The sequence below is a fragment of the Pseudophryne corroboree genome, chromosome 1 (assembly GCF_028390025.1).
Source record: "Pseudophryne corroboree isolate aPseCor3 chromosome 1, aPseCor3.hap2, whole genome shotgun sequence".
Lineage (NCBI taxonomy): Eukaryota > Metazoa > Chordata > Amphibia > Anura > Myobatrachidae > Pseudophryne > Pseudophryne corroboree.
Window position 1 is genome coordinate 995,685,176 of NC_086444.1, and position 12,855 is coordinate 995,698,030.

The 12,855-nt window shown below is 42.6% G+C and overlaps 1 protein-coding gene across 1 annotated transcript in view; it reads right to left on the reverse strand.

Moving 5' to 3' along the window:
- Nucleotides 1-12,855, reverse strand: part of HHIP (hedgehog interacting protein) — a 161,583-nt gene that overhangs the window by 131,546 nt on the left and 17,182 nt on the right. The window contains exon 3 of the mRNA XM_063920612.1: nucleotides 492-648. Coding sequence (XP_063776682.1) covers nucleotides 492-648 — 157 coding nt within the window. The remainder of the gene's footprint in view (nucleotides 1-491; nucleotides 649-12,855) is intronic.

A 12,855-nucleotide genomic window follows, 5' to 3' on the forward strand; every position in this document is an offset into this window, starting at 1 on the left:
GACATTTACAGATAGGGTGTCTATGTCCCAAATTAATATCAGCTGTATCTGGTTGATGCATCTGGAACAGTTAAAGACAGCTGCTTTTGCAATATTGTAAAACACGGCCGTTAGTCAGTGGCCAACCTATTTTTAATGGCCAGGAAAACAGTGCTGAAACAATTGTACTATACTCATTTCTTACTTTTATTTTTGATTCCTTTGTAAAAAGAGAAAGGATAATTTAAACTTAGATTTAATTACAACCGAAAATCTATAAACAAAATTGTGGGAGAGCGATGTGGGTCGGAAGTACATACTAACAACTGAGAAAGCATGACAAGCATCCAAAATATTAAAAAGGCATTTGTTCCCAGGCAATCACATAAACAGCAGATGAACAAAACATCTGGAGGGTACAGCTGCTGAACATCAGGGCAGACTGAGTTAATTTACTGTCAAAACAACAAAAAGATGTTTTGGAAGATAAAAGAACATTTATCTATATGAACCTGCTGATCTCTTCCACTTTGTCATACTCCTCCATTTGGTCCAAGTAGTTTGTTGCTGGTCCTCGCACTTGTTTTCTTGGAAAGTCTGGAAAACACAGTCCGCTGTCCCTCATCCCATGGTAGAAGCAGAACTCATCTGCAGTGGTTTGGAGTAATCCTAAGAGCAGACAGAAAAGGTTACCACAAATGTCAAACATTCTACTGCTGATACAAGATGTCATATACATCACATTTTAAGGGCCTAATTCAAGATTGAGTGCAAAACAAAATTTTCCTCTAATGGACAAAACCATGTGCACTGCAGGTGTGGCAGACATAACATGTACAGAGAGTTAGATTTTGGTGGGTTATATTGTTTCTGTGCCTGCTTTATTTTTACACTGCATTTTAGATTTCAGTTTGAATACACCCCACCCAAATCTAACTCTCTCTGTACATGTTATATCTGCCCCACCTGCAGTGCAACATGGTTTGCCCATTAGAGGATAATGTTGTTTTGCAAGCAACATTGAATTAGGCCCTAAAACAGCAGCAGTACTTTTAATCTAGAAGATATTACTACTGCAACATTACTGCTTGTGCTGAGATATCTGCTTGAGTATTGACCGTACACGTCACCTTTAACAATATAAATCACCCAATGCAAATAGTTTGATTAAAAGTACAGTACTTAAGTACACACATTTTAAACAGCTGTCCTCCAGACCATAGATGATATAATGGAAGAGGCACAGAAAGTAATTTCAGTTTGACAGACATTGCTTCATGTTAATAATAGGTCATTATGGCATGGAATATAGTTATTGTAGGGATTCTTTAATTTTGAAACATAAATTCAGGTTACATGACACTTCCTCAGTATGTAAAACATGTGTATACTTCCTTCTGGTTTCCATATGCAATACAACATTTTTATACCTCTATCCACTTTATACAGGTGTTCTAGGTGTTCCAGGCTCCTGAGATGAACCCAAAGTAATGTTACAAGACAGAGATGATGCAGCAGAAATGTGTTTCTCTATGGAATGTCTGAGCCAGGACACTTGGGAGCTGTAGCTTAGCTTCACAGTAGGTGTCAATACACTTGGAGAGCCGTAAGTGAGCATCACAGCAAAACACCCACAGAGGGAGAATAGCCTGTGTTGCCGGTATTCCGGCATTTCACCACCATTCGGGATTCCAGCGTCGCCATTGTGACCACCGGGATCCTGACTAGCATGTAAGAATGGTATAGATCTTGTATATGCGTCATCAGATTCCACCTTAAAGACGACCAATAAAGAAAACCAGTGTCACACACTGTTTGTGTCTTTGCTGTTTTGTGTTTTGGCCGTGATCAGAGCCAGAAATAACTCATTCATGAATGGTAGTGTAGAACTGTTAGAGACCTGTCTTTTACTACATGACACTGACCCCACAGGTGTGCAGTATATGAGATAAGGTAATTAGTACAGGAATGTTACTGATATTAAGGGTCTGCTGCCTTCTGTTTTTGTAATAAGTTCTTTATGGGTAATATGCTCACACTCACAAACCACTCACCCACTCCTCTCCCACTTACATCTCTGACCTTATCTCCCTTTACTCTCCCACCCATCCTCTTCGCTCTGCTAATGCACGCGGCCTCTCCTGCCTACGGATTACTTCCTCCCACTCCTATCTCCAAGATTTTTCACGCGCTGCTCCCTTACTCTGGAATACTCTACCTCTCCCCCTCAGACTCTCCACCTCTCTACAGAACTTCAAACGGGCTCTTAAGACACACTTCTTCACCAAACCCAGCCAAATCTCATCCTAACCCTCTGTTCCACGCTCGGTATATCCCATCTGTGTCACCCCTGTCTGTCTGCCCCTCCCCTTTAGAATGTAAGCTCTCACGAGTAGGGCCCTCTTCCCTCATGTGCTTATCCTTTTCTTACTTTAATAGGGGTCTATTCATGAAGCAGCGAAAAGAGTGGAGAAGTGAGCCTGTGGAGAAGTTGCCCATGGCAACCAATCAGCTGCTCCGTACAATTGTATAGTATGCAAATTATAAATGTTACTTCAATGCTGATTGGTCGCCATGGGCAGCTTCTCCACTGGCTCACTTCTTCACACTTTTCACTGTTTCACGAATAGGCCCTATAAGTCCTCAACTGCCCAAATCCTGCAGTTTTCGGCCACCTTGATACTTATCTCAGTATCGTCTACTGATGTAGTTATGCTTAGTTACCCTGTACTTGTCCTATATTGTCTTCAACTGTAATTCATTGTTTTCCTGTTTTGATTATGTGCATATGTACTCTGTAATTGGGCGCTGCAGAATCCTTGTGGCGCTATATATATATATATATATTAGTGGTGGGCAACGATTAAAATTTCTAATCGCGATTAATCGCATGATTTTCTCAGATTAATCGCGATTAATCACATTGTTATGTGCAAAACTGGATCAGAAAAGTAGCTTTACACATAAATTGTTACAATGTTTCCGAATGGTGTAACAATATGTAACATTTAAGTAAGATAGTATCTCAGCCCTGAAAAGCCCAATGATGCAAATATAATTGATATATACTGTGAATTGATATATACCCAATGATGCCAATATAATTGATCTAAACAAATATAATTGATATATACTGTTCCTGGTAAAAAATAAATATAATGTTCACAAATGCCGCCCAGCAATATAGACTCCCTTAATGGGGAGATGACACATAGGCTCACAGTGCTTTAAATGGTGCCACATAGATACCTATAGTGCAGCTGCTTCCGTCCTCCGAGTTGTAGAACAATGATTAGCACAAACGTCCCCTATAGCAGGAGAACCAGTGCAGGTGGCTCAGATGGAGGTGCTGTAACAGCCTCCCGATGAGTAAGTGATCCTAATTTCCGTAAGCCGTTTTATGAAGCCGGTGCAAGCGGCTCTGTGAAACAGGAGAGCAAAGGCAAGCGGCTCGGGTGGACGTGCTGTGAATGCTTTGCGGTGATGAGCATTCTGCAGTACCGCAATCTCCGTCTTACCGGTCGGTGCAGCCGGCTCTGGGATGGATTATTCAAACCACTCGGTGGTAGCTGGTAGATCCTGACTGTGTGGTGACTGAAAGGGGAATGGCGTCCCCGTATCCTGACGCGGTTCTCGACCACAAAGCCCGGTCGTTTCTTCAGAGGTTGATTGTCGGCGTTAAAATAATTATCGGCATTAGTTAATGCGTTAACGCGATATTAACGCGTTAACTTGCCCAGCCCTAATATATATATATATATATATATATATGTATATATATATATAAAGGATTATAATAATAATAATAATAATAATAATAACTATGAATCTGCCGGATTAAACCCTGTGGAGGCCCCGGGGTAGTCAAAGTCTCGGGGGCCACCCTTGCAAATTATCTCCTAATACGTTTTTAATTTTGCCAACCAACAGACTACGATCTGGAAACTGTAATGTGAATCTGATGTTTGTGGTTTATGTACTTTAAGTTGTTAATAGGTCCATTACATTAATATGTTTTTTTCTCTCTAGAGTCTTTAACTTAAAGTTTTCATTTAAATTTTTTCTACCTTTTGGAAACAATTTACGAAAGCTCAATTGTAATTTTCTTTCAAGATTAAATCAAGCGCAGGGCCCATAGGCCGGTGTCTACTTTGCCTATTTGGTGATACGGCACTGGTAATATGTCACTAAACTGGATCTGTAGAACTCAAACAGTACATTGTACAATTTTCAGGTAAACCGCAAAGTATGTTAACACCATCAAATATCAAATTGGAAGATCAATGTAGTCCTTATTCTTTATATTCAACTACTATAAGGGCATATTGTGCTATTTACTTTACATAACCTTTTCTGCTCATCACTGTGTCCTATAAGTGTGGATATTATAGTGTTAACCACATATTGTAAAGAGAAATACATTCTGTCAGACTTCATTAAATAATCTGCTGCTCTGTGCAACCCATGCACAATGGACTTTTCTCAGAGGGTTTAGATGTTAACATATATCAGATCCCTCCCAGCATGCCCCGCGGCCACCCCCGTCACTCTGCGCATGCGCAGAATGACTCCGGGGGGTGAAATCCGGAAGTCATAAAGCCGGCATGGATCGCGAAGGACAGCTCTTAACGGAAGAGCTGTCCTTCACAATTCTAATCACATATGTAAGTACATATGGGATTAGCATTGTGACGATGGGTGGTGATGTCTCTTAGCAAATCCCGCCCTATATACATTACTAGAGTCATGGGCCTATCTATCACACCCAATCTACAGGGAATTTTGCAGTTTTTCACCAGAGAAAAGGTCATTTTAAGATCAGGGTCATTTATTAAAGCCATAACTTCTGATAAATTACTGATTTCTATGACATTAACATAACTAACAGCAGATAACACCATCTCCATAGCTCTCTATTGGGGCGGCAACACTATCCAATTTATCAATCTTTGGAAAGCTTATATAGCTAAAGTTGACATTAACTACCATTTCCACTTGGTAAAACTCCGGCAAAAGGTAGCTTTAATGTCTGCAAAATTCACTGATTTTCAGCCACTTGTGCGTAGTAATTTAATCCAGGACCAAAATTAGTAAATAGGCCCCTTATTCTCAATATTTACAGGCACATTCCTGTAGTAGCCTATACTGTAAAGAGAGTAACTGTAACAAAAAATGAAAAATAATAAAAGGACACTGAGGAAAGCTCTTCCAATTCCATACTTGAAAGGAATATGCCTAGAGACACATCTATACACAGCTTTTACATTTAAACCACGAACAATGAAAACAATTAGTCCTGTTTCTGTCTGCCTCTATAATTGTTATCTCTTATACTAGGATTTTGTACTAATTATTAGCATCTGACTCTCCTTGATTGTACAGTGTGTGATCGCTTCTCTCGCTTCCTCTCGTACAGAGCAGCATGGCTCTGTCCAGTGCTCGAGTTATGCTTTCATCTGGTTATCCTTCAGAGCAGCCTGGGTGGTCACAGAAAGCACTTGACATCTTGATGCACTTCAGCAGTTTTACATATACACAGTCTTTGTAGAAAAATAAATTTGTCATTCGTCACCACATATGTTGATCTGGGGAGTGAGGTTCCAGCAGCTCTGGCTCCTGTGTTCCTCCATCCTTCTCTCAATCCCTATTCTCTTGTATCACCTTAACCCCTTCATCAACAGTACTTGTTTTATCATTGGAGTCGTTTTTACTACAGAATGCTCTGAGTAAACAAACCATCATATTAAGGAGACATACATCATACACCACCAGCCGCCCAATCTCAGCATAACGTTCTTGGACTAAGCTGGGAATGATTCATAAAGCACAATGTGTTCCGGTGACACTAACAGAATTCAGAAACAGTACAATACCAGTCAGTAAACATGCATAAGAAATGGTTTTGTGGACCACACAGAGTATGCTGCAGAAAACATTAATGTTACACACAATGGGAAGACCAGGTGTATGGCAAATTAAGGATAGTTGGCTTAGTCTGATAGCATCAAGACTGCTAAGAGTGTTTATCTATGGCACGCAACTTCCACTCTAGCATGGAATAAATAGGAGAGGATGCGATTGGGTCCAATGTGGCCAATCACTACTTCATTTGGCAACCCTGCTGCCAAGTATGGTTCTATTCAAGATGGTTGCTCTCTGGTCTCAGAATTCCCCATGAGGGGTCTCATTAGGATTCCTTAACAGAATAAGGTTCAAAAGCAGTGCCTTCCTTTTAGCTCTCTGAAGGGAAGATGTATCATACTTTTGTGATAGATTAAGTGTAAAGTTGTCCGTAGCAGTTTATAAAATGACAGAATCTGATTGGTTGCTATGGGAAACTTTTCTACTTTATCTCTCGCGAATGTTTAATACATTCCCCCAAACTGGACCAACCATATAGAGTCTAATCTCAGCAATATTTGCTGGTAAAGAGACTAAAAAGTTGGGGTAAATTCCTACCTCAGTGGGCAATGTTGTACTCAGTATGCATCACCACAGATGGATCATGCACATTAACCTACCCCTTTACTATTGCATGCATTATTTAGGAAGGATGCCCTGTTCTTCACTATCTGGAGCTCAACTTTAATAAAAAAAATATCCTACATTTGTCACTCTCTGGCTACACATAGGCCATTATATTGCCTAAGTGTGAAACTGTGGTCAGGTTGAAATAACAAGACTCAGTTTAATAACACCCTGCTTCTGTATCCTGCTTCTTTGCTAGGTTAGATATCTCAGATGCCTTATGCTATTTTATTTATTTCTTACTCATTGATGTCTATTGCTATCTTTAGTACTGAGGACAGGCCTACCCGTACTTGTGCACTGCTCTCCCTTGCCATCTGTTTTATAAAAACTGACTTTGTAGTAATCTCAGACTTCATGAATCGTATACAGCTTCTGTAACGATAGAAAAACTCCCTTACCTGTTGTAGAATTCCAACATTTGCAGGAAAACATTAAACAGCATGTTCCTTAAGGGGAACACAGTGAGATTTCGGCTATGCCCGATTCTCACTGTGCGATGTGGACTGTGGTCAGTATCGCAAGCCTAGATGACTGTGCTTGCGATACTGACTATGTTCGATTTTGGGTAATACAATTTTGACTATACTTTTATACTAGTCAAAATTGACTTCCCTGCACAGTCTATCTGGGCTTGCGATACCGACCTCGCAGGACCACGCATCGGCATCGCAAGGTGACTTTCACCTTACGATCTGCACTAACTTTCCTTGCGATTTTGACTATATAGTCAAAATCGTAAGAAAAAATCTCACCATGTGTACACACCTTTAGAAATCCTTATTTGGGAAGGTTCTGAGCTTGGAGTATCTTATTTTTGTTTTAGAGAATATAAATCTTATTCTATACTACTGTTTAAATTGCCATTGAAAGATCCAATGCTGCTCCACCTGGCCTGTGTATGGGTTGACTAAACCAGTGGTTCCCAAGCTGGGTCCTCAAGGCACCCTAACAGTCCAGGTTTTAAGACTACCCATCCTTAAGCACAGGTTACTTACTTAGAACCTCAGTCAGTTATACCATTATACCATCTGTGCCCAAGCACGGATATCCTTAAAACATGGACTGTTAGGGGTATATGTACTAAAGGTCGATTTTAATCGATTCCCAATAATTTCCGATAGATTTAAATCAATCTTAATCAATGTTGGGTTTCCAAGGTTAAAAACACACATTTACTAACAGATGATTTTTTAACATAAATTTTTAGATGTTAGTAAATGTGTGTTTAGCTCTGAAAGCCCCAAATTAAGAACAATCTGAAATAGATTGAAATCAATTAAAATCGACCTTTAGTAAATATACCCCTTAGGTTGCCTTGAGGAATTAATTTGGGAAAGCCTGGACTATTAGCCACAATGCTGCTCACCTTCTTGCCTGTCATAATCTCACTTTAAACTTGTTTAGATGTTGATGAATTACTAATGAATTTAAATATACTGAAACATTATTAATACTAAAAATCAAATAAACTCCATTACAGCGTATTTCATTAAATTAAAAAAGTTATGTTCTCCTACAAACACTGACTTGGTATCAAAATATTGCATCACAGGACTCTTGCTGATTACCACAAGAAAAAGGGTCACAGAATACTGTCTTCCCTCTGGCACTGACACAAGATCCAAGAATTATGTTAAAAAGATTCTCTTGTTGATTACACTATTTTAAAGAAAGCCAAGGTCATTATTTTGCCTTTGATCTTCTTTGCAGTACCACTCTGGGCGGTCTTTAATCCTTTCAAAGTTAGACAACACTGAAGTGTTATGTTACTAAAGGGTGCAATGTCACCAATTGTTACATAAAGTACTGAAAGCTTAAGACGATGTTGGGTGCAACCAATTCTATTACAGATCTATTTTACGAACTATAACCAATGCAGTGGTATCCACAGTATGCTGCTTAATATTCTTATATTTGACTCTCCACAGCTGACCTTCCCCAAAGCTAGGATCCAGTATCTTGTTACAGAGCTGTTATTCTGACCCCTTTCGAGTGAGCTAAGTGTTGTTTCATCTAAGAATAATCTGTATTCTCTAGTAATACACACCAAGTCATAAGTCTGATCACTCAGGGCAAACATTTATGTCTCTGCAGAATGCACCAGTACAATGGAGAATTTTGACATATTTGTCTTGGCTCGTAGATAGGTGATAATGCATTAAGCACAGCTGATTTGTGGACATACTCCTAAATCATAGTTTGCAAAGATAATGATAATATGTACCTTATAAAAATTGGTATAACATGAATAATAAGATTTTAAACCTACCGGTAAATCTATTTCTCCTAGTCCGTAGAGGATGCTGGGGACTGCGTAAGGACCATGGGGTATAGACGGGCTCCGCAGGAGATAGGGCACCTAAAAAGAACTTTGACTATGGGTGTGCACTGGCTCCTCCCTCTATGCCCCTCCTCCAGACCTCAGTTAGAGAACTGTGCCCAGAGGAGAATGACAAAACAAGGCAGGATTTAGCAATCCAAGGGCAAGATTCATACCAGCCCACACCAATCATACCATGTAACCTGGAACATACATAACCAGTTAACCGTATGAACAACGACAGTAACGGTCCAAGACCGATTTCAACTGTAACATAACCCTTATGTAAGCAACAACTATATACAAGTCTTGCAGAGTTTCCGCACTGGGACGGGCGCCCAGCATCCTCTACGGACTAGGAGAAATAGATTTACCGGTAGGTTTAAAATCTTATTTTCTCTTACGTCCTAGAGGATGCTGGGGACTCCGTAAGGACCATGGGGTTTATACCAAAGCATCCAATCGGGCGGGAGAGTGCGTATGACTCTGCAGCACCGACTGAGCAAACGCTAGGTCCTCATCAGCCAGGGTATCAAACTTGTAGAATTTAGCAAAAGTGTTTGACCCCGACCAAGTCGCCGCTCGGCAAAGTTGTAATGCCGAGACGCCTCGGGCAGCCGCCCAAGAAGAGCCCACCTTCCTAGTGGAATGGGCCTTAACCGAATTTGGTACCGGCAATCCAGCCGTAGAGTGAGCCTGCTGAATCGTTTTACAGATCCAGCGAGCAATAGTCTGCTTCGAAGCAGGTGCGCCAATCTTATTGGCCGCATACAGGACAAACAGAGCCTCTGTTTTCCTAAGTCTAGCCGTCCTGGCTACATAAATTTTTAAGGCCCTGACTACGTCCGGGGATCTGGAATCCTCCAGGTCACTTGTAGCCACAGGCACCACAATAGGTTGATTCATATGAAATGAAGAAACCACTTTAGGTAAAAATTGCGGACGTGTCCTCAATTCAGCTCGATCCACATGAAAAATCAAGTAGGGGCTCTTGTGTGACAAAGCCGCCAATTCTGAGACCTGGCACAGTACCTCCGAAGCTTTTGGTTGAGGCGTGACGCCATCATGTCTATTTGAGGAGTTCCCCAAAGACGCGTTACGTCTGCAAAGACTTCTTGATGAAGTCCCCACTCTCCTGGATGGAGATCGTGTCTGCTGAGGAAGTCTGCTTCCCAGTTGTCCACTCCCGGAATGAAGACAGCCGACAGAGCGCTTACATGATTTTCCGCCCAGCGAAGTATCCTTGTGGCTTCCGCCATCGCGACTCTGCTTCTTGTCCCGCCTTGGCGGCTCACATGAGCCACTGCTGTGACATTGTCTGATTGAATCAGAACCGGTAGGTTTCGAAGAAGACTCTCCGCTTGTCGAAGGCCGTTGTAAATGGCCCTGAGTTCCAACACATTGATGTGTAAACAGGACTCCTGGTCTGACCAAAGACCCTGAAAATTCTTTCCCTGCGTGACCGCTCCCCATCCTTGGAGGCTTGCGTCCGTGGTAACCAGGATCCAATCCTGAGTTCCGAACCTGCGACCCTCCAGGAGGTGAGCACTTTGCAACCACCACAGGAGGGACACTCTGGCCCCTGGGGACAGAGTTATATTCCGATGTAAGTGCAGATGGGACCCGGACCACTTGTCCAGAAGATCCCATTGAAAAGTCCTTGCATGGAACCTTCCGAAGGGAATGGCCTCGTAGGCCGCCACCATTTCCCCCAGAACTCGAGTGCATTGGTGAACTGACACCCTTTCGGTTTTAGCAGGTCTCTGACCATGTCCTGGATGTCCTGGGCTTTCTCTATTGGGAGGAAGACCTTCATTTGTTCCGTATCCAGTATCATACCTAGGAACGGTAGTCGAGTTGTCGGAATCAACTGTGACTTCGGTAGATTTAGACTCCAACCGTGTTGCTGGAGCACACTCAGAGAGAGCGCCACACTGCTCAGCAATTTTTCCCTTGATCTCGCTTTTATCAGGAGATCGTCCAAGTATGGGATAATTGTGACTCCATGCTTACGCAGGACCACCATAATTTCCGCCATTATCTTGGTGAAAATCCTCGGGGCCGTGGAGAGTCCAAACGGCAACGTCTGAAATTGGAAATGACAATCCTGTACAGCGAATCTCAGGTATTCCTGATGGGGGGCATATATGGGGACATGAAGGTACGCATCCTTATGTCCAGAGACACCATAAACTCCCCCTCCTCCATGTTGGCTATTATCGCTCTGAGAGATTCCATTTTGAATTTGAATCTTTTTATGTACAGGTTTAGGGATTTCAGATTCAAAATAGGTCTGACCGAACCATCCGGTTTCGGGACCACAAATAGGGTTGAGTAGTAACCTCTTCCCTGCTGGTGCAGGGGAACCTTGATTATCACTTGCTATATACACAGCGTTTGAATTGCAGCTAACACTATATCCCTGTCCGATGTGGAAGCTGGTAGGGCCGATTTGAAAAATCGGCGCGGGGGCACCTCCTCGAATTCCAATTTGTAACCCTGGGAAACTATTTCCAACACCCAGGGATTCAGGTCCGAACTGACCCAGGCCTGACTGAAAAGTTGAAGACGTGCCCCCACCGGTGCGGACTCCCTCAGGGGAGCCCCAGCGTCATGCTGTGGGTTTTGGAGCAGCCGGGGAGGACTTTTGTTCCTGGGCACCTGCCGAAGCAGGTGCTCTTTTGCCTCTGCCCTTACCTCTGGCGAGGAAAGAGGATCCCCGACCTCTTCTGGACTTGTGCGACCGAAAGGACTGCATCTGATAGGGTGTCACTTTCTTTTGCTGTTGGGGAATATATGGTAAAAAATGTGATTTACCTGCTGTAGCTGTGGAAACCAGGTCCGTCAGCCCATCCCCAAACAATACATCACCCTTATAGGGTAGTACTTCCATATGTTTTTTGGAATTCGCATCACCCGTCCATTGGCGAGTCCATAAGGATCTTCTCGCTGAGATAGACATGGCATTGGCCCTAGAAGCTAGCAATCAAATGTCCCTTTGAGCATCCCTCATAAATAAGACTGCGTCTTTTATATGGGCTAGAGTTAAGAATATAGTATCCTTATCCATATTATCAAATTGATCTGTCAGCTCATCTGTCCAAGCTGCAATTGCGCTACACACCCATGCCGACGCAATTGTCGGTCTTAGCACAGCACCCATATGAGAATAAATACCCTTTAAGGTAGTTTCTTGCCTGCGATCTGCAGGGTCCTTAAGGGCCGCTGTGTCAGGAGACGGTAGCGCCACTTTCTTGGACAAGCGCGTCAGGGCCTTGTCCACAGTGGGGGGTGATTCCCAAATCTCCCTGTCCTGCTTAGGGAAGGGGTATGCTATATAAATTCTTTTGGGGATCTGCGGTCTCTTTTCCGGAGTCTCCCAAGCTTTTCCAAAGAAATCATTTAATTCATGAGATGTGGGAAAGTTAATAATCTGTTTCTTTTCCTTAAACATGTGTACCCTTGTGTCGGGGACCGAGGATTCATCCTCAATATGCAACACATCCCTTATTGCCACAATCATACACTGAATGGTTTTAGTCACCCTAGGGTGCAATTTTACTTCGTCGTAGTCGACACTGGAATCAGAATCCGTGTCGGTAGTATTGTCTTGTGTTAAGGGACGCTTTTGAGACCCCGACGGGCCCTGTGAGTCGGTCCAATCCGAGGATTGACCCCCTGATGTCCCCCCTAATTCAGCCTTATCAAGCCTTTTATGTAAAGATGCCACACTTGCATTCAACATATGCCAAATGTCCATCCAATCCGGAGTCGGCACAACCGACGGGGACACACCACTCATTTGCTCCACCTCCTCCTTGGAGAAGCCTTCCGCCTCAGACATGTCGACACACACGTACCGACACCCCACACACACAGGGATGAACCTATAAGGGGACAAAACCCCAACCAGGCCCTAAGGAGGGACAGAGAGAGAGTATGCCAGCACACACCAGCGCTTAAAAACACTGGAAAAATTATGACCAGATAGCGCTTTTCTATATATAATATACCAATTCCCACTC